The following is a 25,536-nucleotide window of genomic DNA, read 5'->3' on the forward strand; positions in this document are numbered from 1 at the left end:
TGTGAATGTTATTTGATATCATGGTATAGTCCTGCTTAAACTGATCAGTAAAATTGATTCTACCATACCTACAAATGAATAGTTTTAAATAAATAGATGATAGAAAATAGATAATTATAGAGATATAGAGATATGCTGTAATTATAACAGGAAAAATGCACAATAGATAAAGTGATAGGAACAAGGGCACATTTTTCTGAGAACAAATTCAGAAACAACCTTGGCTTTTGAATCATCACTGGATTTAAATCAGAATATCAGTAAGAAAACATGAGTGTCTCTTTAGTCATGTACTACATGATCTTGGACAAGGTCCTCAATCCTCTCTGGATATTTTTCTACAAGTTTGGTTGTACCTGATAATCTCACCTGGAAAATGAGTATTGCATTGTAGAATGACTATGAAAAGTGCATGAAATGAGGCATATAAGGGACTAATAAATACTAACACTGTTGTTATTATGATTACTCTTATTATAGAAGTGGTACTGCCGTGAATTTTTGAATGGACTTCTTATTCGCAGAACTATTTGGCATCCAGCCAAATTTACACAATTAAGTTATTAAAATAAAATATCAAGTAAATAAAGGAATGTCATTCCATGTGCTCTTGATTGCAGGTATCCTTTCTGCTTGAACATACTGAGTGCCTGTCCTTTCTTCACTCTGAAAGTCTTCCTATAGCCACTGGCCTACCTTCACTTCCACCCAATTTCTCACTCACTCTAAATTCAATTGGCAGCCCCCTCCCTCCTCCCACCCACAGTGGACCCATAGTGCTCATGCCAAATTCTCAATCAGACCTTAGCTGACTTACCAGTCCTCTCTGTGGCAATGCCCCCGCCCACCACATGCCACTGAAGAGCTTGGAAGGATAATGAACTTGGGGGGAGAAGAGACTTGACCTCAAGTCCTAGCTGAGCGTTTTACAATACATGCATATCAGGGCAAGTCATTTAACAAATACCTCTGTTAATTTCTGACAAAATAAGACAACATGAGTAAATTTCTATTAGAAACTCTTGGGAACATAGAAAATAGAACATAGAAAATCTCAATATCCAACAGAGTTTGCTAGATAACAGAGCTGCTAAATATAAGTTAATACAGTCCATCATTTTGAGATTAAAAGGCATCATTTTGAGATTAAAAGGGTCCTTCCAAATCAGTCTAGTCTGACTTTTTTGTGTTGAAGAAATTGTGGTCCTAAAGTGAAAAGGACTTGCTCAAGGTCATTCACCCATATGGTGATACAACTAAACGGGCAGCCCTTAAACAGGAGTGGTGCTACTTTATCCTATACCCAATTGTCTCATCTCATTATAGAAAATGAAGAACTGGATTTTGCTGCAGATCAATTGCTCTGTAGGTCTTCATAAAACTACAAAAGAACGAGATGTTAATTGGCAATGCAAGACTGCTAATCAGTAACTTACAGGAAAGTGGCAACAAAGCTTTCAGCTGTTTGATGTGTGAAAAAGAAACACAAAGAGAACTCTATAAGCAAAGCTATCCATATATAAAACAGCACAATATTACTTTTATTTAAAATCTGCCTTCCATGAAAGCATATAGTGAAGATTAACTGAATGAGCTTAAAATCAGTTTGCATTGCTTCTGCTAGCCATCTGAGATACAGCTGTGGCATGTAACAAGCAAGTCAGACCTTCATCAGGCAGGGCCTGGTACTTCTTTGCAACTCATTATCTGTTCTGAGACAAACCTTTCACATTCATAGAGTCTTGTTCTATGATAGACATTCTCTTTTCCTCTTAAAGATACATACGTGCTGTCATTTGAGGATTCATTGTCTCTCATCTCCCCCCCCCGCCCACATTTTCAGTAATGACATGCACAAATACTCTTCTCTATAACAATTAAGTAATAATTCAAGAAGAAAGCAAGTAGCCCTGAAAATGGGAGAAGGGGTGGCAGGAACTTTGGTAAGCTGCAAATTGCATACCCCATATGCTGAGACGGCTGACAACTCTACTCCTCACAAATGTTTTCACATGGGAATAGGGTGCAGATGTAAAGATGTTTAAGGATTTCCTATGAAATTTCTCAATTATTTAATGAGTTCAATAATTTCACTCTGTGCCTAAGGACCCAGGCTAGGTGGGAAATAGTTAGCTGGCTAGCAGTTCACACCCTCTCATATTACCTGTTTTGGATAATTTCCCTTTAAGTAAAATTACAGTTGCAAATGATCTTTAAGGTTTTTGTCATGTATTACTAAAAAGAACAAATAAAAAATTTTGAAAAAAAGATTTAAACCCAACTTTTTTTTTATGTTTGTGTCAATCTAATTTCACCCTTGATTACTGATGTAGTAACAAGAAATCACCAACTAAGGAAATGTGATCATTACATGGTTACACTAGGTGTCCATGATTGCATTATCTCTTTATCAAGGAGCTATTACACAACTCATGAATTACACACTGTCTTTTATATTATTTGGCTCTTCACCATTTAGCAGTGAACAATGGATATAAATGGTGCAAATCAAGGTGCGTGGTCCTATTAGTCGTGTGAGTATCGCCAGAAGAGAAATCATGTTTGGAAACTATTCCAGTGAACATCATTGTATAATTTGAATTTTTCAGCTTTAAGTCTTACCAGAAATACCACTTATTTCTTGAACTCCATTATTCAAAACTAAAAGTGTCATAGAGCTGGTACTGAAGTGCTTATAGGCAAAACAATTAGATAAGTGTTGAGCATTGGAGAAAAATTATGATTGTAAGAAAATGTTCCTTTTTAGTGTAACCTCCTTGTCATCACTCTGAAAGATAATGAATTGCAAGGAGCAGACAATATTGAAGTGGGTGATTAAAAAATGATGGTATGAAAAATTGGACATTTATGTTTAGGATTCTATATTAACTATAAAGCACTATTTCTTCAGCTGAGATATACAGTTATGGTTTGGATTTTAAGTGTCCTCCAAGGTCCATACACCAAAGTCTTGGTCACTAGCCTGTAGTGCTCTTCAGAGGTGGTGGAATCTTTAGGAGGTGGGGCCTAATGAGAGAAAGTTAGGACATTGGGTCCTGCCCTTGAAAGGAACATCGGGGCCCTGCCTACTTCCTTCTTTTCTTTGTTTCCCAGGTACCCTGAGGCTCTACAGATTTGATCCACGACATGCTCCCTGCCATGATGTTTCTGCCTCATCACAGATCCAAAAACTATGGAGTCAAGTGACCATGGAAAGCCCTGAAACTGTGAGCCAAGATGTCTTTTCTCCTTTTAAGTAGATGTTCTCAAGTATTTTGTTGCACCAATGAAAAGCTAATACTTATATACGAAAGTAAACCAAAAAATTACATTACAAATCATATTTCACATATTTGTCCCTCCTGTTCCCTGGGATTTTCTGATCTGTTTCTGCATGTACTTGTAAAAGTGGATGTTTCTTGACTTTCTAAATGAGAGATTACATGAGTAGCAGGTGAGAATTGTCAATAAAGTCTGGTAAGCCTCTCTAGTCTGTATGCCAGCAAAGTATTTTCTGGGCTGTTCTGTAATGGAATGTATAGTAATCTTTATTCATTATTTTCTGGACTGCTATCTGCTGCCTTTTCTCAGTCATTGATATATGTAAGTGTCTATATCTGTAATGTTAAATAGGATTATTTTCTGAAAATACAAAAATAAGATGAAGGAATCATTCAATTACATAAAACTGGGTAAAAAGTACCTGCCCTGAGTTTGTGTGAAGAACATGATCTCAGTTTGCTCACTCTCTATATTCTCACTCACATTTTCATTTGTTAGAAACAAACAAACAAAAACACCATATTTCATGTTTTAAACTAATTTTGGCACAGGAGTTGGATAGGTGCTATCTCTTAGTCATGTATGCTCTTGCTGATGTATCTTTTAAACATAGTGAGATATTCAAGTAAGTTAGGAAACAACAACAGGAAAAAAAATTGAATGCTTTCTTGACCTGGTTGCTTTTGATAGACTATCAAAATAAGAGATTGATTCTTGAACTTATTTTAAATAATATTCATGCAAATCTTTTATTATGTTTATACTCAAAGGATATTTTTCTTTAAGGGACAAATTTATACAAATATACTCCATCTAAGAGTTTCTTAATCAAGACCAGATAGAAATGGTGACCCCGAGGTCACCTTAAGTAGTAGGTGCTAACATTCCATAGACCTTACATATGTTTCTGAAAAATGAAAGGTTCTCATTATCAAGTTTCTGATTTTATTTTGTGCTCTATCTAAAGATAAATTCTATTTATACAATTTAACTTGTCAATGTATACATGTAGTTCTCGTATTAAATGCTAATACCACCTTGTTGAATGTCTCTGTAAAATTAGCTATTATCAAAATTAGGAATCATTTTTTTTCAAATTAATCTATCTCTTCATGAAAGATATAGGTTTGGGTTGTGGCTCACTGGTAGAGTGCTTACATAACATGTGTGAGGCACTGGGTTCAGTCCTCAGCACCAGATAAAAATAAATTTATAAAACAAAGGTATTGTGTCCATCTACAACTAAAAAAAATCAAAAAGAAATATGTTTATAAGTGGCAGGAGATCAAAAATATGAATGTGAATAAATAATGCCATTTCACTGAATACTTTTGAACCTATTACTTAGCCCATCTAAACTTCAGTTTCCTACTCTGTCAATCAAAAAAAAATGATAATACATTTCTCAGAGGCTTGGTGTGGAAATAAAATGGTATCACACATATTGCACAGATGCTAAAACATCAGAAAACCCATGGTCCCTTCCAAGCACAAAGCTACAGTTCCGAGCCCTATTTTGTCTCCATGGAAACATGCAATGCTTCCTTGCCAAGTGAACCTAAGTAGAAATGACAGGTGTCACCTTGAAACCAAACAATTTCTTTGATTTCACTACAAAATCTCTTTCTACCCCCTAAAACCTATTTGCTAAGAGGTAATATAGGGAAAATCTTAAAATTTAAAATTCAAATGTGTGATTTTTAAATGTAATATACAAATCTTCCATATTTGCAACTCAAATAAAGAAAATAAGTTGCCATTTTTGGTTAGCATTTTTTTCTGAAAGTATTTGTTAGGTCACTAAGGACCAAATAGATGGAGAATAAGTATTTTTTTGCCTTGAATTAAAAATCTAAACCTGAAGGAATTTCTTTTTTTTTTTTTTTTTTTTGCATTTGTCTTGCTTTGAAAACAATTAAAAACTTGAAGGAGAACCAGCCTAGGAAAATATTTACACATAGAGAAAGTAACTCTTACATTATGACATCTATGGCATAAACTTGGTTATCCTAGGGGTCAATGAAAAATGCTAAGGATGAGGACTCTAAGGAAGCACCTGATAAAGACGAATTATTTCTATAGATAAGGTACTTGCATGAAGAAAAGTGACTTCCTTGTGGCTGCTCCTTGCCCAGCTCCATTTACATAATCCATACAGTTTCCTCTCTTGAAACCAAAGTTAACTTTTCTAAATTGAAGCTCAAAAATAAAATACAAATTTATATTGTACCATGATCCAAACTCAAAGGATATTTATTTTAAGATATTGCATTATTCCAAGTAATTTGAAAATTTTGGTATTAATTAAAATAGGCTCACAACTCCCTGAAACTCAAAAATAACTAAACACTATGGAATTCATACTATAGTTGTTTAATTTTCCTTTATCATTTAGTGTTTTTTTTTCCCCTTTCAGCCACTTCAGTGAAAGTATACCATTAAATTGTGTCTTTTATCTCCCTCCCCCAAACAGCTCACCTCAAGAATGAGTCAGATAGAGCATTAATCTCCAGGATATATAAAGAACTCAAAAAACTTGACACCGAAATACAAACAACTGAATCAATAAATGGGCTAAAGGGCAGAAGAGACACTTCTCAGAAGATATATATTTGATCAACAATTATATGAAAAAATGTTCCACATCTCTAGTAGTTAGAGAAATGAACATCAAAATGTCAGTTATCAAGAATACAAACAACAGTAAGTGTTGGTGAGGATGTGGGGGGAAAGGCACACTCATACATTGCTGGTGGGACTGCAAATTGGAGCAACCACTCTGGAAAGCTGTATGGACAGTCCTTAGAAAACTTGGAATGGAAGCACCATTTGATCCAGCTAGCTATCCCAATTCCTCAATCTATACCCAGAGGACTTAAAATTAGCATACTGTAGTAACACAGCCACATCAATGTTTATAGCAGCTCAATTCACAGTAGCTAAACTGCAGAAGCAACATAAATGCCCTTCAATAGATGAATGGATAAAGAAACTGTGGTATAAATACACTAAGGAATATTACTCAGCATTAAAAGAGAATAAAACTATGGCATTTGCAGGTAAATGGATGGAGTTGAAGAATATCATGCTAAATGAAGTAAGTCAATCCTAAAAAACCAAGGCTGAATGTTCTCTCTGGTAAGTGTAAGCTGATCCATAATGGGGGGGGGGGGGGGCATGAGAAAAATGGAGAAACTTTGGTGGGGTAAAGTGGAGTGAGGGATGGGAAGGGGACATGGGGGTAGAAAAGATGTTGGAATGAGGTGGACATCATTACTCTAGGTACATGTCACATATGGTGCTACGCTATATTGTGTTCAACCATATAAATTTAAAGTTGTGCTGCAACTGTGTACAATGAATCAAAATGCATTCTGCTATCATATATCCCTAATTAAAGTAAAAAAGAATGAGTCTTCTTAGTTTCTAAATATATGTAAATTCAAACACAGTCTTAAAAGTGAGAATATTTTTTCTATTTTGAGTATTATTTCCCTGGGTGTATATGTTGATGCAGGCACAAAAGAGTGGACTTGAAGTTGGCATTGAATAATGGAATTAAAATGTGCAGAGACTGGAGTAGGTGTGCAACCTCTCTAGGAAATTGCAGGAAGGGAGATGGTAGAGTGGGAGAATGGCAAATAGTGTTTGAAGATAAGGAGTAGGTAGTAGATATTTTAAAAATCAGGCAAAGACCAGGGACTTCATCCTTGAAGCTGGCATTCCTAAAACTGTATTTGTATGCACTGGTGAAGGGGAAGATGAATTTAGTGATGCACAGAGGGTTTTTTTTTTAATTTTCATATGTTATATATTTCTTGTAGTAGAATTTAGGAAAATATGATTAACATATGGAATGTAAGTCCAAAATGTAGGTTAAATACAACAAGGGAAGAAAATAATAGCTAATATAGATGAGTATGATAAAAATTATAAAGCTGTTTCATGAAGCACAGGTGCTTTGGATGCATGGCTAAAGATAATATGGAAGCTTTATTCAAAAAATTGTCACATTTACTGGCCAAAAGGGTCAGAGATTGTGGAGTAAAATAAGTGCCCAAGTAACTGCAATTATGTTTAAAAGTTCATGTTCTTAGTAATAGTTCTGAACTGTTTTGCTGTTAAGATAAGTGAAGGACTCATTGCAGAGGTGTCATTAGGTCATAACAATAGGAAGGTATGGATGAATTAAAAAGTCACACAAGTGAGAGAGAGAGAAAAAAGAGTCATGATTAAATATGAGGATATTATTGGTCAGTTAAATTCAGGAAAATATTAATTAAAGTTCTGTCACATCTGGGAAAGTACAGGAAACAGTGCTGAAAAGTGATGAGCAGGTTCTTATGTATTAGAAATAAAAGCTTGTGTTTAATCCAACTTACTGTATTTTTGACATCTGATGAAAGTTGTACCCAGGGATTCATTGGACCCCGGGGTAGTGAAATCTAGAATGATTACATGATGTGTCTGAAAACAGATCACTGGATTTCATGCCCCAGACCTTGCACAAGATCCCTGCAAATAAATGGATCCCTGAAAGTCTCAATTTCCTCATCGATGATGAGACCATTGTGTTGATAATTGTAGGTATGGCTGGGTTTGAAAATTAAAGTAGGTCATTTTCACAAAGTGTTTTAGGATGCATGTAGTTAGTGAGCAGCAATGTGCTAGCCTTTGTGGTTACTGTGTAAGGCATGGACCTTAAAAGGAAGACTGACAGCAGGGACATAGCTTCATAAGCCTCTGACATAGTCCAGATGAGAACAAACAAAATTGTGAACTGGGACAGTGGCAGTAGCAACTGGAAAGAGGACAGTTACACAAGATTTTTCAGAGGCATAAGTGCCTTCATGATTCATTAGATGTGGGAGGCAGACACATGACTCTTTAGTGTTCACGCCTGGCTCGCTGGGGCAATGGTGCTGCTTTTGCCAGATATAGAATAGTCAGGGAGAGATGCTGGTTTGCAGGAGAAATCCTGGATCCAGAATTTGTTCTTATGTACTGACACTGAATTAAGGATCTTCTCATGGACTATCTGTCCACCCCCAAGGAAATATGTTTCTCAGGTGTAGTACAGATAAAACTGATAGTGAAGGAGGTGATCCAGGTGGTGAATGAAATGACTTTCAAGTAGCATTAAACTACCTGATGAGAAAATTGTTTCCTATGAAATGCTCCTTCTATCTTAATTATATCAAAGAGAATGTTTTACTTGGATACTAATTAGTTTGTGCTATATCTGTGATCTCTCTCTTTCTCTTACATTCAATATCTTTCATCTGGTCAACACAAATAGACACACTTGAAATTTGTCAGTTGGTTCTGGCTTTTCACTTATTGTCTTAATATAATAAAAAAGATTATTTTACTAAAACAATCAATGTAAAGAAAAAAGAAATGGCTAAATACAGAGATAAAGATAAACCTGACCATTGGTGCCTGGCCTTGTACCTGCCATGGTTGCCGGTAGCAACTCTGGTCTCTTTCCCCCCAGCATAGTTTCCCAGCATGCTATAAATAAACGCCATTACCTTCAGACATGGAGCTTTACCACCAGACTCTGGTGCTGTCAGCTCCAGGAATGTGTCTGATGTTCTTGACATTAGTTTGAGAGAAACCAGGTACATTCTGGCTTGGCTAACATCATTTCATCCTCACCATTCAATAAGCCCCTCCATCTGCCCCACATCACATGTAACCACTGGTCTTTCTGCTGCCCTTAGCCATTCTTCTGTCGGGAAGTCCCAAACAAATTATACCCTGTATAATTCTAGATCTGTCTTCCTCTTTGTTTGATCTCAGGACTCCTTGCAATCAGTTCGTTTACAACAGAGTCTTCTGATACACTAAGGAACAAGAAGTACAGTTACCACTTAGTGACTGGATTTTATTAAGCTTGAATGAATGAAAATCAGAAAACCCTGCAAAGAGCTATGTTGCATTTTAGGCAATATTTGTGTCCAGTTATAACAGAGGCTTCTTGAAGGGAGATACATTCTCTACAAGCCTAGAAGAAAATCACTTTATGATAATGACCTTTATTCAAAAGCATTATAACTTGGACTTCTGATAATTTCCACAAAACTTATAAATATGTATTCTTTATAGCTATTAACTAGTTATAGAGCACTAATGCAAAGTTAAAAATGGCATTAAAAATCAAACAAAATATCCAACAAAGACTCCCAGTGGTTACAAAATGAACTCTCATATGAGTCAATATCTGAGCTAGTTTTTAATTCATCCCTTTCTTTTTATAGTGGTCATTGAAATAGTGTACAAAATATAAACCAATAAGAACAAGGAGCGGCAAAAAAGAACAAATGTAGAGCCTACCGATAATAGTAAAATTCATAAAGAAGTTGATGAATTCTGGTAAGTGAAGATACTCAGTATCAAATCGAGTATGTTTTCAATACTGTTTCATTGTTATTTCCTCAGAAGGATGAACAGCCTTGTGGGAGCTTGGCAATTCTCTTTGCTAAACTTACAATAAGGGGATAATTTTTTCCTGGCATTATCTCCTAATTATCAGTAAATGTCCTCTATCACTCTCCATAGGAACATGGAGAGGAGAGTCACACTGAACCCTATGAAGTAAAGCCAACACTTCTGCTTCTGTCATTTGGTCTTAGTGCTACTCTGGGCCCCAAATGACTAAACAAAAAAACGTACTTGTCATGAGTTTGTGGGTTCTGTTTTAGGGTACTAGAATAATTATAGAAATACAAATATACAGCATTCTAGAAGCACAGAGGATTGGAGATTATTTTTGCACTTCCTTTCACAGATGGAAGACTACAGCTTTAAGGCAATCCTGAACCTCTTTTTTAATTTGTTTTTCTAAACCAAAGGAAAGATTGTTCTAGTACTTGATGGCCAGGATTTCCTGTGAATAAGGGAACAGAAGGCCACCTTTCAAAAATATACTCAAGCATTACTTGACCTTTCTGCTTCTTTTTTTTTTTTTTTTTTTTTTTTCAGAATAAGAGCCTTGAGAAGAAACTTGCAAATGCTGAAAACAGTGTCAGGACCAAAAAACTCTATGATTTATAGAATAGTATTTTTAAAAGCAGAATCTTGAATTTTTATCTTTATATAGGCCCTAAATTTTCTTTTCTTTATACAATAGACCAATGTCTATTCCAACTTAGCCCAAAAATATGTCCTGTGAATTCTAGAAAAAACAGGTATGTATGAACAAATCCATAGAAATCTGTTAACCTCATGGAAATATGTTTCTAATGACAAGCCTTAAGTAGACAATAATTTGAGAATACAATGTATTTGAAATCGTGACCTATTTAAATTTACATAAGCTTAAAAGGAATAATTGGAGTCATCTGCATGGAGGATACATTCAGTATTTTAGAGTTCCTACTAAACACACAGGAGAAAGTTCTTGTTTAGAAATACATTTAACCCACACCACTTGGCATTTCAAAACAAATAAATAATAACATTATAAATTATGAGATTTCATGTAAAAACATTGACTTTAGCTTCTATTGAAAAATCTAAAGTGCTGACCACATTATTCCTCATCCATACCTGATAAGCATAATTAGTTTTGGTAACACTTACTATTGATTGAATTCTAAGTGCCAGGTAGGTATTATTCCATTATTCTAAGCATTTCACTTTTTTTTTATACAGAGAATCCCTGAGAGTGGTTCTTTTTATCCACCTTTGATATTTGGGTACTTGGGAAAGTTGATCCCTTAGAAATTCAATAAATTTGCTCAGCATCTATAGCTCATAACTGATGGAGTTGGGATTTGAGACCAGACTTGATAATACCCAAAGCTTGGTTTATTTCCACTGATAAAGCCAGTTTGAAATATTAAATTATTGAATGGAGAATGAGTCTATATCCACTACAGTCATTTTTCTGCATTTGTGGAATGTACGTTATCTCTGTATGATTATTTCAAATATTCCTCTTTCAATATATTAGAAAACATATTTCCTAAAAGAAACAATAAATTTACACCTAATAAATATTTTCTTTTTAAAAATAATTGCTATTCACTTTTGCTTAAACAAATTAGTAAATAATTTACTAATCCAATTTGAATCCAATTTGCTTTAAATTGATAGAATACAGTTAGGTTTATCTATTCTACTAGAAAAGCAATTATAATTTTCTCTAGGAAATTAAAACACTTCATTAATTTTCTGAATATCATTTGTAGACAGACATTGAAAATACTTTCAAACCATATATATCAGAATTTTAACTCCAGAAGGGTCATTTAAAATTCTTTTCAAGTGGGTCTTACCAGAAGTTGTCTTCACTACTTCAGTGGTATTTCTCAATCCAACAAATGAAAACTGATAAAGCCTCCAGGATCTTGTGTCACCCACTTCCACAGAACTACGCTTCCACTGATAGACAATTTCTTCACGTGGGTAGCCATCTACCGTGAGATAGAAAAGCTCATGTTAAAAATGATGATAAATGATGATTAAATGAACATATGTAGCAACAACTGTCAATGAAAAAGGTTTTATAATGGAATTTTTTTGGTTTGGAGAGAGAATTTGTTGGGAGAGCTCTTGTCTATCATTTGCAAGGCCCTGGGTTTGATGTTCAGCACTATAAGTAAGTATACAAAAATTCATCCATAATCATTTTTTTATTATACCTAACATGTCTAACTGGCAGACCAAAAATGAGTAGTAGATAAGAGACCTAATATAGATACTGAACTAAAGTAAGTCAAACATTTAGGGAAACTGAGGTTTGCTTGCTTGGGTTTAGGTACCTGTGAAGTTTATGAAAACTTCATCTGGTTTAGGTTTGTTATGAAGCTTCGTGGAACTTTATTATCTGGTAAAAATAACAGTTAATAAGAAGTCATATTGAGTTTAACTGTGTCAGGGTGCATACTAAGCATTTTACCTATGTTATACCAATAAAACAGTAATTCTGTGTGGTAGGTCTTAACTAGCAATGTGCTGCAACATTCTTTTCCTGAGTCCCAGCAAACATTGCCAATTCATTAAAACTTTGAACTCTAGTGAAACCTATCTGTAGTTTCTGATAAAATAGATCAATTGTTTTTTAGAAACTGCCTAATTGAGACAAACTGGGATTAAACTAAAAGCCTGTCAAAATCTTCAAACTCAGAGGCATAGCGTCATGCCATTTTGCAATTCTTTGCAATTCTCCCATTTGATTGACATTGCAACCAGAAAAACTATACATGAGATGGGATACAGAATGCAGAAGGACTACACTTACAACTGGAGAACTCCAGGGGACAGGAGTGTTCATCCATCGGGAAATTGTGCAACTGTAACTGGCACTCAGCATCAATTGTCAGTCTAAACAGAAAGATATTAAAAATAAATAGAAAGATTTTTTAAATGCACATGAGCATGATTTCTAGAGTGTATCTCACATCCCGATCCATAACACAAAATGATCCATAACACTAAGTGCAGTCAAAAATTAAGAGACTAAATGTGTGTGCCATTTTGCAGACCAAAGCTTAGCCTCTCATTCGCCTCAACTCCATTTATTCAAAATTTGTGATCACTTAAGTTTTGTGTTTTGTTTATTTTTTTATTTTTTATTTTTGCAAATTAATTGCACACATGAGATTGCTCAGTGAATATATTTAACTTATTTAACAGAACAAACTGTTTTAAGAACTTAAGCTCATTTACTCTTTGCATATAAAAGAATGCTGAGAATTCTCAGATCTTATCTGCTAATTAAAACAGGATGTTCTGTTAGTAAGTGCTTGTCAGCTGTTAGCTTTAAATTGCTATAGGTAAGTTTAAAAATTACTGTGTTTCACAATGGACTTTTATGCATTTTTACAATAAAGCACTATGAATTCATTAAATAGGATGTTAAAAGAGAAGAGGAATATCAAATCATAACCAATCCATATTGAATACATATACACAGACATATTAGAAAAATGTTTGCCAGTGAGTATGAATTAGTTTGTATCTGGAGGGTCTATTAATGTATACAGACTTTTAGTCTAAAGTCCTAGACTGGGACTCCAGGAGGAAGAAGATTTAAAGGAGCCCAGATGTTTTGACCACCTTTTAAGAACTGTGAATATAATCTACAATTGTATTGGTGGTGGGCTGACAATTTTTAAAGTTTCATATTTATTAATTCTTTTATTTAAATATATATAAAAATCAATGTTTAAGTTGATGTTAATGTTTAAGTTATGTTTTTATAAAAATTATTTTAAATATTTCTCAAATTGCATAAATTTTAATTGGAGAGACTGATCATTCAGTGTTGTAATAGAGCAATTACTAATCTTTAAATATATTTGAAATTGTCTAAGAAGAGCTGGATAAAGTGAATTGTTTCCTCATTTGATAAATGTGCCTTAATTGCGCTTGAACTTGTCCAAAATCACATAACTAGTGACACGGTTAATATTTGGGCTTAGGTTTATCAGTCTTTAGAGATGGAGGTTTGAATCATTGCAACTCCATAATTACATGTCATTCAAATAAAAGACTGTTTTATTCATAATTGAATTTATTCTTAAATTTGATACTTTATTAGTATTATCTCTCCAAATTAAACCTGAATTATTAAAGTTGAAAATGATACAGATTGCAGATACACAGAAACAGACATATGCATGTGCACATACTCTCACCCCCTGCACACACAGCTCATTATAGATAAGCAACCAGAATAAAATCATTTCTATATATAGACTGGCAATGATGCAAGCCTTAATTGAATCTTATGAGTGACATATTGAGGCAGCTTTTATAATTAACTATTGTATGATTTCTCAAATTAATAAGTCAAAGAATTAGTATAATGTTATGAGAATGATAAAGAGACTTGAGACAGTGTGACTGACTTCATAGTTCAAAAGTTAGACTAAGTTCTAATTTATTGGACCAGGCTTTGATTTTCACTAGTTTCTAATTCCAGTTATTACCTTATCTTTAATTTAACAAAACCCATGATGAATGAATTTAAAATAGATACAATGAATTTCCTTTGCAGTTGTAGTCATTTTTCCTTGATTTGATCTAACTCAAAGCCTTTAGGCTTTGGAACTATTTTGAAGTATTCATTTTGTAAATTGAATATTACATAAGGCATAAAAATATGTATCACAAGTGACATGAATCATTTTGAAGTTAGATGTTCTAGGATACTAATATGTAAAAGAATCATATTGTTCCAGTTCTTTTACTGAAAGTATATATAAAAATATTTTAACATCTGCTGTATTTACTATTTATGACTCAATATTAAGCTTTTTATGTATTACCCCTCTTTATAACAATTCTGTAAGGTAAGAATATTTATCTGTACTTTATAGACAATCTGGAATGAAAGGTACAAGTTTGCACAACTGTAGCAGAGGTGGGGGTGGGGTAGCATAGTGCAGTGACTGCTGGTGGTCACAGTAACTTCCACCAGTTCTCACACAATTCATCTAAATAAAAGTGTAACCTAGTAAAAAAACATCTTGCTTACTCTGCACACAAATCTTTGAGATGTCTTCTAGAACCAAGAATCTTTTTATCATATAGGTATCTCCAAGTTCCCATAGATAGAATTTCTGAAGAGTTGCCCAGTTCAAACAGTAAACAAGACAGAGAGCCAGATCAATCTGACTCTTTAGTATATGTACTATTTTACTATTTAATAATGTACTCTCACTAGTGAGGAACTTCAGTGTAATAATATTTTAAATGCCTGTGAGTACAAAGTGAACTAAGATGATGACATAAAGTAATTTACATAGAAAACTTTCCAAATATTATGTAATCCTAAATTCAGAAGATATAAGATGGCTTCTTCAACTCTTCCAAAAGATGCCTAATCCTAAACTAGATAATAAATTATGTCACACAAACTTGGCAATGTCATAGGGAAGAGGGACAGATGGAAGATAATAAATTCTAAGTGCTTGCCATTGTTCAGCTAAAAGAAAAACAATGTGTGGAGGCTCCCACATCAAATCTTCTCCTTTAGCAATGATTTCCTTAGAAATGAGGACATATTCAAACACAAGAAGTGGTGGTCCCCAAGATAACTACTTTAGTTTCTATCTTCTAAATTAGCAGGACTCACATCCAAAACATCAAGAATGGTATAAAAGTCAGAAGATCTCATACAGGTAAGAGACATTTCATACCATTTCATACATTTCAGTTGTAAGAAAACAGTGTACTTACATTATTAACAGAAAATTAGTTCTGCCTATGATTAGAACCTTAATGAAGATTATTGATAACAGATAGAAAAACTTGGTGATGTTCTATGCTATTTTCATCAGATACCCCAACCCTCATATGGGCTGGAAATTTTATTTTTTCTTTCATTAAGATAGTGTGGTAGATTTTTGTTATATCCCTAGTGATTACTGGGCTTCTTTTCCAAAAGAATACCTTAGGGTGTAGAGCACTCGACCATCATTCCAAATTCTCAGCATCCTATTAGGAGTGGTTATCCAGTGTGCATCAGCTTTTTTGGAGTTTCTGAAGAAAGTATCTGGGATCCAGATTTTCCCCACCATGTTGCTATTCAATCGGAGGACTTTAATGGTACTGTTAAATTTCAGGCGTCTGTCATACCATGTTTGGGCAAAAAATATATCAATTGTATACTCCTGTTTTAAAGAGAAAGATAGATAACACAGAACATGTTAATATAATAAAATATATTTTGCATATTTTATTCTTGCACATATTGACAATATGAAGGAAAGTACTTGGCTTTGAATACTCCAAGAGAAAGCAAGAGCTTTGTTTACAAGGCCATTGCCTCGCTTATCTTTTGCAAGCAGTTTTATATTTTTATTTTTTAAAAAGACATTTATAAATATATTCTGACAAAAGTTCAGAGCCCTGACATCATTCCTTGCTTCCCATGTCTAGACGACAGAGTTTGCAGTGCCAGCTAATTCTTTGCTGTGGAAAACTGACCCATGCATCATAGTGTGTTTAGCAGCATTCTTTACTTTTATATTCTAGACAGCAGCAGCAACCCCTCCACTCCATTGTAACTCCAGCAAGTCATGACACCAAAAATGACCTCCAGACATCGCCAAATATCTCCTAAGAAACAAAACTTACTAGGTTCAGAATCATTATTGTAGAGTGAAACAAAGTCTAGAATATCCAAACAGTACTAAACTGGAGCTTCAGATACCTCATAATAAAATGGAGATTCTAAGAAATCTAATGAGTCAGGTCCTGTCAACATAGAAAAAGTTAATGCACATGAAGTGCTTCACACATGCATGGCAGACAGCAAACAATCAATAAAAAGTAACTCATTTTTTTTTCACTATTTATTATAGCTGCTTTTGCTTTTTCTAAAGAAGATGAAATTAATGAAATAAAAATCATTTCTAATATTGCACTAATCTCTATCACAAAGCCTATTCTTAAATGCCTATAATGATTCCCCTCAAGCATATGTCACTAAACCAGAAAAATCATTAACTTCAGTCAAAGAAAAACAAAGGTGCTGTGGAATTCAGACCATTAGGCCTGGAGTCACAATACTCAAGTTCCAGTGGGACTGTCACATTTAGTGGAAGTCTTTGTGGAAAACCCTTTACTCCCTGGGCCTCATTTCCCTCATTTTCACAAACTAGCAATCAATTCAATACATGCTTAGGCCCCTGCAGCTCTGTAATGCTATGATGCTGTACTTCTCAACTTTATCACCACCATTGCCACCATCCAGCCCTTAATCACAAGGCCGCTCTCCTTTTATTCTTGTTTTCTTGTTTATTCCATTGGGTACTTATTTGGTGTTAGTCCTCTGGCTAAATACTTTTCATGCAACATCTCATCTAATAAACTACCTATGTGTAAATACAACAAATAATAAACTATTATTACCATAAACTACAGATTGAATTATTTGATATTGGCATCATTCCCAATAATGAACCCTAATTAAGTCTCACAATTTTTTGTAACTTGATTTTAATTATGTCTATGATGGAAAAATTAAAGAAAGTAGAAACAGCTTAGTATTCTTAGACGGTCAGAGATAGGGAAATAAGTCACCCACATTCCCCAGCCCAGTCCCTAACACTCTGTTTTACGTTAAACACAATGAACCAGGGAAATCATTGATTTGTTAGAGAATATGCACTGCCAGATGTGCTTATTTTACAATATCTACACTGTTTTGTGTCTTTTCCTGTACCAAAATTTTGGATATATTTTGACCAAAATAGAAAACAAACCCCAAAATAAAAAAATCCCACAAAAAATCAAACAGAACTGAAAACATCTGAGTTTTAACACCAGCATTTTAGAAACTGTGACCTTGGGTCAGTTCTGGAGACTCTAATTCCTAAACAAAACAAAGATTCTAAGTTTAAATAAACTGCCTACACTGATACCTATAGATTCCCGTTATTAAATATTTAAAATTTATACCAGAAACTAAGGATTTTGAGAATTTTATTTGTAAAAAATGTAACATGTTAAAATGAATGGTTCATGGTGAAGTAAGCAATGGAATTTGTATGGGCTATGCAGGGGTGCCCTATAGTTTCATCACAGAATGTTGTTATTGCTAGCTTGGTAAACACTTTTTAAAATGTGCCAATATCACACTAGATTATATTATTATTTAAATAATATTACATATTATCATAACTTGTTGACCCCATTCTTTATACTATATACTCAGCATACTTTCTCATTTCAGATTTGGGTGGAAAATTTTATTGAAGAACAAAGGTACATTCATTATTATAACTAATGAACTATTTTCTCTGAAAAAGGTTTCTAATTTGATATAAACTCTGTCATCCCCACAACATCAATTTTCTAAAAAATAGTGGAATACTCTATTTTATTTTCTTGTAATTAGCAATTGTCAAGTATACATACAGTAGCTGAATTATAATATTGTAACATTTTATAAAAATTAATTTTCTATTACATTTAATTTTTATAACAAAAAGTCCTCAATATTTACCATCAAATTACAAGAGAAAAAAACAAATCTGAAAGATTTTATTTCTCTTCCAAAATGTTGAACTTAATCGTTGTAAAAAGTTTTTATTGGTGCGTTATAATTATACATAATTAGTTGGATTCATTATGCCAAAATTCACATATGCACATAATGTAATTTGATCAGCCTCATTCCACAGTAACTTAGCTTTCCTTCCCTCCTCGATCCCTCAGATCTCCTTTCTTTACTGATCTCCTTTTTCTTCTTCTTCTTCTTCTTCTTCTTCTTCTTCTTATTATTATTATTATTATTATTTTTTAATTAATGCATTTTCTATATATGGGTTTTTTGTGCTGTATTTTTGCATGTGCATAGCATAATTCTCTTCCCCAGTATTTCCTCATACCCCCTTACTCCCTATCTATCCCTGTCCTTTGTTCTATTATTTTCTCTTCAATTTTTTTTTTGACATTTCAACCTTCCTCCTTCTTTTTCCTTTCTTTCCCTCCCTTTTTCTAGCTTTCATATATGAAAGAAAATATTCAACTCTTGACTTTCTCAGTCTGACTTATTTCACTTTCTTTCATTATTTATATTTATAAATATGTGTGTGTATGTATGTATATATATATACACGTCATCCCCACAACATCAATTTTCTAAAAAATATGGAATACTCTATATGTATATGTATATATATACATACACACACATATATTGGTTGTAGATGGACACAATATCTTTATTTTATTTTTATGTGGTGGTGAAGTTTGAACCCAGTGCCTCACGTGTGGTAGGCAAATTGAACCCAGTGCCTCACGTGTGCTAGGCAAGCACTCTACCACTCAGCCACAACCCCAGCCCTTCACTCTCCTCTTGAGTTGAAATACATATCCTCTTTTCTGTTTGGCTTCCTCCATTTGTGTATTTAGAAATTCAATGAGACCATAACCCATTAAACCTAATCTTCTGTATTGACATGCTCCTTGTTACTTCCATGCTAACGAAATAGACAATTTTAATATGAAACTCACCATATTGATAGCATTCACTGGGCCAATGCTATTAACGTACATGTCTGTGTGAATTAATGTTGGTTTAACTGTAATGAGAAACACAGAGATATATACAGATGGAGAGGTACAAAATTTTATCATTTTAGTCTTTATTTTCTAGAATAGACTCATTTAGCTACATTAGAAGTATTTTATTCACAACTAATTTAGTACCAGTTACTAGTTCAATACCTTTGAATAACAACTATGTTTTCAAAGGAATATCTCCTTTTGTGGATGTAAATGCAATAAACAAGCATAGTAGAGTTTTGAAACTGATTATCCTTTTGATACTATATAAAAATGGAGAAATCAAAAGATACTGTTCAAAGCTTATTTTCATTTTTTTTCTCTCAGACAGGTTGAGTTTTTCCATCTTACCTTGAAGCTCTGTGATCTACTTTCATATCTTAACCTGACTTTACCCATGTAGAAAATAATTAGTTAGTAACTCAAGGAAAAAAAAAACTGCATTAGAAACATGAGGTAGATATAAAGAGCCACCAGTAATATGAATTGTTTTTGAAACATTTCTCCCTGCTGATTCATTTTATGACCACTTTATCCTCACACACCTCTAGCCAACCCCAAATCAATCTCCCTCAGTGAATTATCGCATGCTGTAACTACACAGAAAAGATGGGGAAACCATATGGAAGCCCATTATAAACCTATTTATCAGTGAAGACTGGTATAAAAATCTATAATATAATATCCATGACCAAATACGGGTGCTCCATTTTCATTTAGCATTTAATGAACAAAGATTCCTAATAGCATTCTGGGCTTTGATTCAACAAAGTACATTTTTTCTCATCTTTATTCATTTTCCCAGAAAAACTATGCCAGACTCCATAGTGGATGGAATTCCTCAGGCATATTGGTATGTGCAGTCTGACCTTCATCTCAGTGATGTTGTTCCTCTACCTCTAGATTCTTGACCAGCCTTGCTCTGGGTAATGATATATAGGCAAAAGTTTATTTGCCAGTTCTAAGCCTAAGCATTAAATATTGCGAGTTTCTCATTTGCTCTATTCTATTGCCTTGAAAAGGATTCTCCTAACTAGTATACTAGTTCCAAGAGTAGAATGAAAGATGCTTAGAGCACCTCTGCCCTCTGCCCCATATGAGCAGCCTCAGCCTGGTTTGGGCCAAGTTAGTTTATCCCTGGGTACAGTGTTAAAGAAATGCTTTCTGTCGTTGGCCAAGTAATTTGGTCCTTGTTTGTTACATAGCAGCAGGTTAACCAGTGTATCCTTTCTAATTTTTTCTTATTTTTTGATAGTATTTCATAAGAAGTTGTCACTATTTTTTTTTACAGCTTTTGTCCCGAATAACTAAGAAAATTTGAATTTCTGGTCCTCAAGCTTCACTTGAAAATCATATTTTTTTTTCGTGTAGAACTGATCAATACCCTTCCGACCCAGTCATGAATGCTATTTACATTCTCTATTTTTTATAACATAGAAGTATAATTTAAAATTTTCTGGCTCTTGAAATATGTCCCTGCTTTTCTTCTGATAAGGTGGACACATTCAGGTGGTCCTCTCAGAGAGGCTTCATCATACCTCCTATGTCAGGTCGAAGTTTGTTGTCATATCCTTCCAGCAGGTTGTTTAAGATGACAGTGACATCGCCTTCAGGAACTTTAGGGGTCAAGACCCAGGTTTTGTTAGAAGCATAGTCTTCATAGTCGTCATCGGATTTTTGACTGGTAAAGCTAAGTAAAAAAAAAAATATTGGTCAAGAAACAAATTAGGTGTGAGTTGACTTTTACCAAAAAATACTGATGGTGAAGGAAAAATGAAGCAAGTTTACAGGAATGTGGAAAACAAACACAAAATATCCACCTGATGTTGAATCCAACTGATCAAACTGTACAGATGGGGATTAAAATGTATTAAAGCATCTCTCCAGTTTTCCAGGGTGCCCTGCCCTACCATCTATGAATACACCATGAGTTATCATTTATTTCTGCCTTTCCCATGTTTGACGTTCTTCCTACCCACCTGCCCAGCCTCAGGAAGGACTTATTAAAAAAAAAAAATTTGTGAATGTGATGCTTAAATTATCATAATGTAGTCTAAGAATTCAAGCACAATGTCTACTTCCTCCTCTTTTAGAAGGAACCTATTCATGAAAGTAAGAGAGTGATAATTAGATCCACTCCCACAGACCGCCAGACATTCTCCCCTCTCAATTGAACTACTAGGGAGAACTTTGTCTTGCTGCGTCTTCTGCCCCCAGGATGTGTGCATTTGTATTTTCCCCCCTTGCTTGTACTGAAGGCATGGGAAGTTCATTCATCTTTGATTGTTAAGAACCTGGCACTATGAAGAAAAAATGCAGTTGCAGACTTTAAGTCACCATTAATTTCTGCAAACATTTCTGAGCTGGAATTTCAGACAGTGGTTGATGTAGTGCAATCATATAAATAAACACCTGTTTTGACTGATAGTCATATACTATTCCTGTAATTCAGTCTTAAATGACTAAAATCTGACAGAACTCCCGCAACCCTGCGTCACACACGTACACACTTGAGATAGAAGCTAAGTGTGGATTTGGAAGGTGAGTGGACTTCCCAGAGCTTACTTCTTCCCCTGCCCTAAGTTCCAACACCCACCTCTGCCACACATAAGATGATTATATTTGTCTAATCTAGGAAAAATAGGAACCCTTGTAAAAGCTGACATTTTGTTTTTAGGAGCACTCAGTGAATATTTTTTGGACAAAATTTAAAAAGAAAAAAAATACAAAATTTCCCACCCTATATCCAATTTCAGTTTATATTCCTGAATATGTGGATATGTGGTCTAGAGTAGGTTTTTTTTTTAATGTCAGATATCAAATTGCCACATTACCCTGAATACCTATATTCTCAAACCATATTTGTTATCTTTTCTCAATCACCCACAGTTTTAAAACATTCACACACACACAATATTTAGACTAATAAATGTTGGAGAAAATGGTGATTATGTGAATAATGTGGCTTGAGGATAAGGACTGAAGATGAAATTTTTAGAGCAATCACTAGTATATCTCAATTTATTAAGCAAGTACTGTAACCTCCTCTTTCATTGTGTTTTAAAGTTTTAGGAAGCATTATAAAAATACATGTGCAAAACGCCTAAAATAGTCAGCATTTTACATCTTACACTTCAGCGAGCACAGAAACTTTAAACAAGCATTAATTTCATAGTGTCCATAGTGGGTAGGATGGGCTGGGCAATGTTTCAACCAGCTCTCAAAGAGGAAGGCCTCTTGTGGGCATTGAGACCAGTCCTCTGCTAGGAAATCCCCTCTAAGGACTCAATTCTTCATTTTTCCAGGGCGTTGTTAAATTCTGTGTAATAGAACTATAATCCTGTGACCCAAATCTTACTAGCATAGGGGAGGAACAGCTCTCTGGCAAAGAAAATTTTAAGTTCTTTTAACTCAGAGGCCCATCTGCTGTCACCATGGTCTGCTTTCTGGATTCATTCATATGTCTGTCACTTACTGTTTAATGACCTGAGACAAGTTACTTTAGCCTTGATAAGCCTCAAAACTCTCATTTTTTAAAATGTAGGAAATACTAGTATTCAGCTCATAGTCTTATGTAAGATTAAGATAATGCTTATTAAGTATGTAGCACAACGCCTGACACAGCAATTAGGCCCAATATCGCTGTCATTATAGAGTGACCACTGCTGATTCATAACAACAGCTCTGGAATCTGATTCTAAAGATGCTACTTCAAGGCTTTTATATAATATGGTTCAGAAGAACTAAAAACAGATGTTTTTTCAGGAAGAAAAATAATGAGCCACTGTATTATAAATAAATGATGTTTTTCTTCTCTACGGCTCTCTCTCAGCTGAGAGCTAAATTAATGGGACTGGTGCGTAATCTGGAATTAGTTCCTAATTTGTCTTTAAAAAATATGGTCCTTTTTCAAGGCTGGCTGTTTCTTTCTATGGCCTCTGCTGGAGGTAAGAACCCCTGTGTTCACAGGTGGGCTATCTGGGGATAATGACCATTAGGTGAGACATTCTGGGGTATTGTCAACTCCTTGAGGATATCCCAGAAGAAAGAGACTAACAATGACTCAGGTCCATTTGACCCTTGTGTGGGATGAGAGTAAATACACATTTGAACTTCTAGTAAAAGGCACTTCTTTAAATGCAACAGCATTTAGAGATTATTACTCCTCCTGGTGCCCTTTAGTTTAAAATGATATTCTTAAAGAGGGAAAGAAGTGAAATTGAAATTACTCTCAAATTAAAAACCCATAATACAGAAAGGTTTTATTTTTGGTCATCTGAGTGATAATGTCTGAGTGTCAGTGCCAAGAAAAGCTTTTGGGCTTCTCATTTCTGGAAAGTTTCAAAACATTGTTACAAAGCCATCTGTCCAGAAGACTTGGACCACCAGCAACAGTATCCCCTGGGAGCTTTGTAGAAATGCAGAACCCTGGGATCCACCCAGATCCTCAAATCAGAATCTTTATTTTAACAAATTGTAGAAGAGATTCATATACATATTAAATATGAGAATGTTAGTCCTAGTGTATGTGTGCATGTGTGTGTGTGCATATGCGTGCTAGAATGAACTTTTAAAAATAGATTCCCAGATTCCTATCATAAAGGGTTATTTAAATCTGAGTCTCTATGTTGTAAATTGGATTATTCATTTTTTTATTTCTGTCTTTACAGTTTCACATATGATTATAAACATGAACTCATCTTCAAACTGATAAAACATTTTATCTAGGATTAAAAGAGGTGTATAAGAAGACAAAACTTGATTGACATTGTTCATTGAGAGTTCTTACAATTACATAGAAGATTCTGACTCTAAATTTTGGTACAGCTTGTGAATGTTTGTCACTGAGAAGATTAATCACACATTTTTCTGGAATTTTTACATTTTCATCTAAGGATTTCATATTCCCATAGACTTAATATAGCTTTAAGTTTGATAGGGGGAAAAGCCTAATTATTACACTCTTAAGATAGTAAAACTGAAAAAAAATTGATAAGAAATAAGTACAGTTGTCTTTTTTATTGATATATCTTTAAATTCGTTGATATTACATGCATCACAAAGACAATGTGTACCTTTCTGTAACATACATAGATGAGATCATTGAATTAAAAAAGTAAACAAAAGCTCATTTAGTTTTACACTTCAAGTATTTTTAAATCCCTAGTGTTTCACTCTTTCATAACACTAATTTCACCACTGTATTATTGATATGATTTTGGTTAACATTTATTTTATAGATATAGTGAATCATATGCACAGTATTTTTAAATGTCAATCTATATCTCCCAAGATATATGTTCCATAAAATGATAAATTTTAATCTTTTCTTTGAAAATATTTCTGTACATTTTGGCTTTTTGCTCCATTAATGTACCCTTTAAATTTTGAATACCCCCTGCTTATATCTCATAAATCTCCACTCTTTGCTTTAGCCACATTCCAGGGGTGTCCCCTGCTCCTCAGGCTCCTTGTGAGGCTATCCCATAGGAATTCCACACTCCAAAGCATCATTAACAAGGAAGATCTTCCTCCTCATACCGGCATGCTACCCTGGAGTTCCAGAAATCAGGCCCAACTGCATGGCTTTGTATATGCCGTCCTCTGCCTACAGTCCTCGCTTAATTCTCCCCTCTACCTAATACTCACCATAGCTTATTTCACCTTTTAAATTTCAATCCAAACATCATCTTCTCACCCTGGCCATGCCTGGATGACTTTTCTACATTAGTTGCTCTCTGCACTTTTTATATGCTATAAACAGGAAATTGATGGCTTCATAGTACTGATCACAATCTGCATTTTTTTGCTTTGCCTATTAATTGTCTCCATTACTAAACTATAAAATTCCTTGAGCATGTGTTTAATGAAAATTTGTAGAAATCATCATTTTTTTTTCTGGATAACTCATTTTCCCAGAGAAATAATAGCACCAAAATAACTGTTGTTAAATATTCATTGAGTTATAGAAGTAACTTGAGGGTTTAAATACTTCTCTGATTTAATCCTTAAAACACTGATATTCCTATAATTATCCTCCTATTGAGGATAAAGATACACAATTATAGTTACCAGTAGACGCTTGATATGCCAAAACAAAACATGTAACCATTATGCTAAAAGGCTTTGAAAAGAAATTGGGACCAAAGAGTCTGTTACTATGCATTCATCAAACAATAAAATCATACGAAATAAATGATTTCACCAGCTCATCTTCCCACA

At 34.2% G+C, this 25,536-nt stretch overlaps 1 protein-coding gene across 5 annotated transcripts in view; it reads right to left on the reverse strand.

Moving 5' to 3' along the window:
- Window positions 1–25,536, reverse strand: part of Gabrg2 (gamma-aminobutyric acid type A receptor subunit gamma2) — an 88,397-nt gene that overhangs the window by 40,432 nt on the left and 22,429 nt on the right. For 4 of the 5 annotated variants that reach the window (XM_034636346.2, XM_034636344.2, XM_027938653.2 and 1 more), the window contains exons 2-6: window positions 20,853–21,004; window positions 19,264–19,331; window positions 15,691–15,911; window positions 12,533–12,615; window positions 11,568–11,705 (exon numbers count right to left, since the gene is read on the reverse strand). In XM_034636346.2, coding sequence (XP_034492237.1) covers window positions 11,568–11,705; window positions 12,533–12,615; window positions 15,691–15,911; window positions 19,264–19,331; window positions 20,853–21,004 — 662 coding nt within the window. The remainder of the gene's footprint in view (window positions 1–11,567; window positions 11,706–12,532; window positions 12,616–15,690; window positions 15,912–19,263; window positions 19,332–20,852; window positions 21,005–25,536) is intronic. The other variant, XM_034636345.2, reaches the window with a different exon arrangement.

This window comes from Marmota flaviventris, chromosome 5, assembly GCF_047511675.1.
Source record: "Marmota flaviventris isolate mMarFla1 chromosome 5, mMarFla1.hap1, whole genome shotgun sequence".
Lineage (NCBI taxonomy): Eukaryota > Metazoa > Chordata > Mammalia > Rodentia > Sciuridae > Marmota > Marmota flaviventris.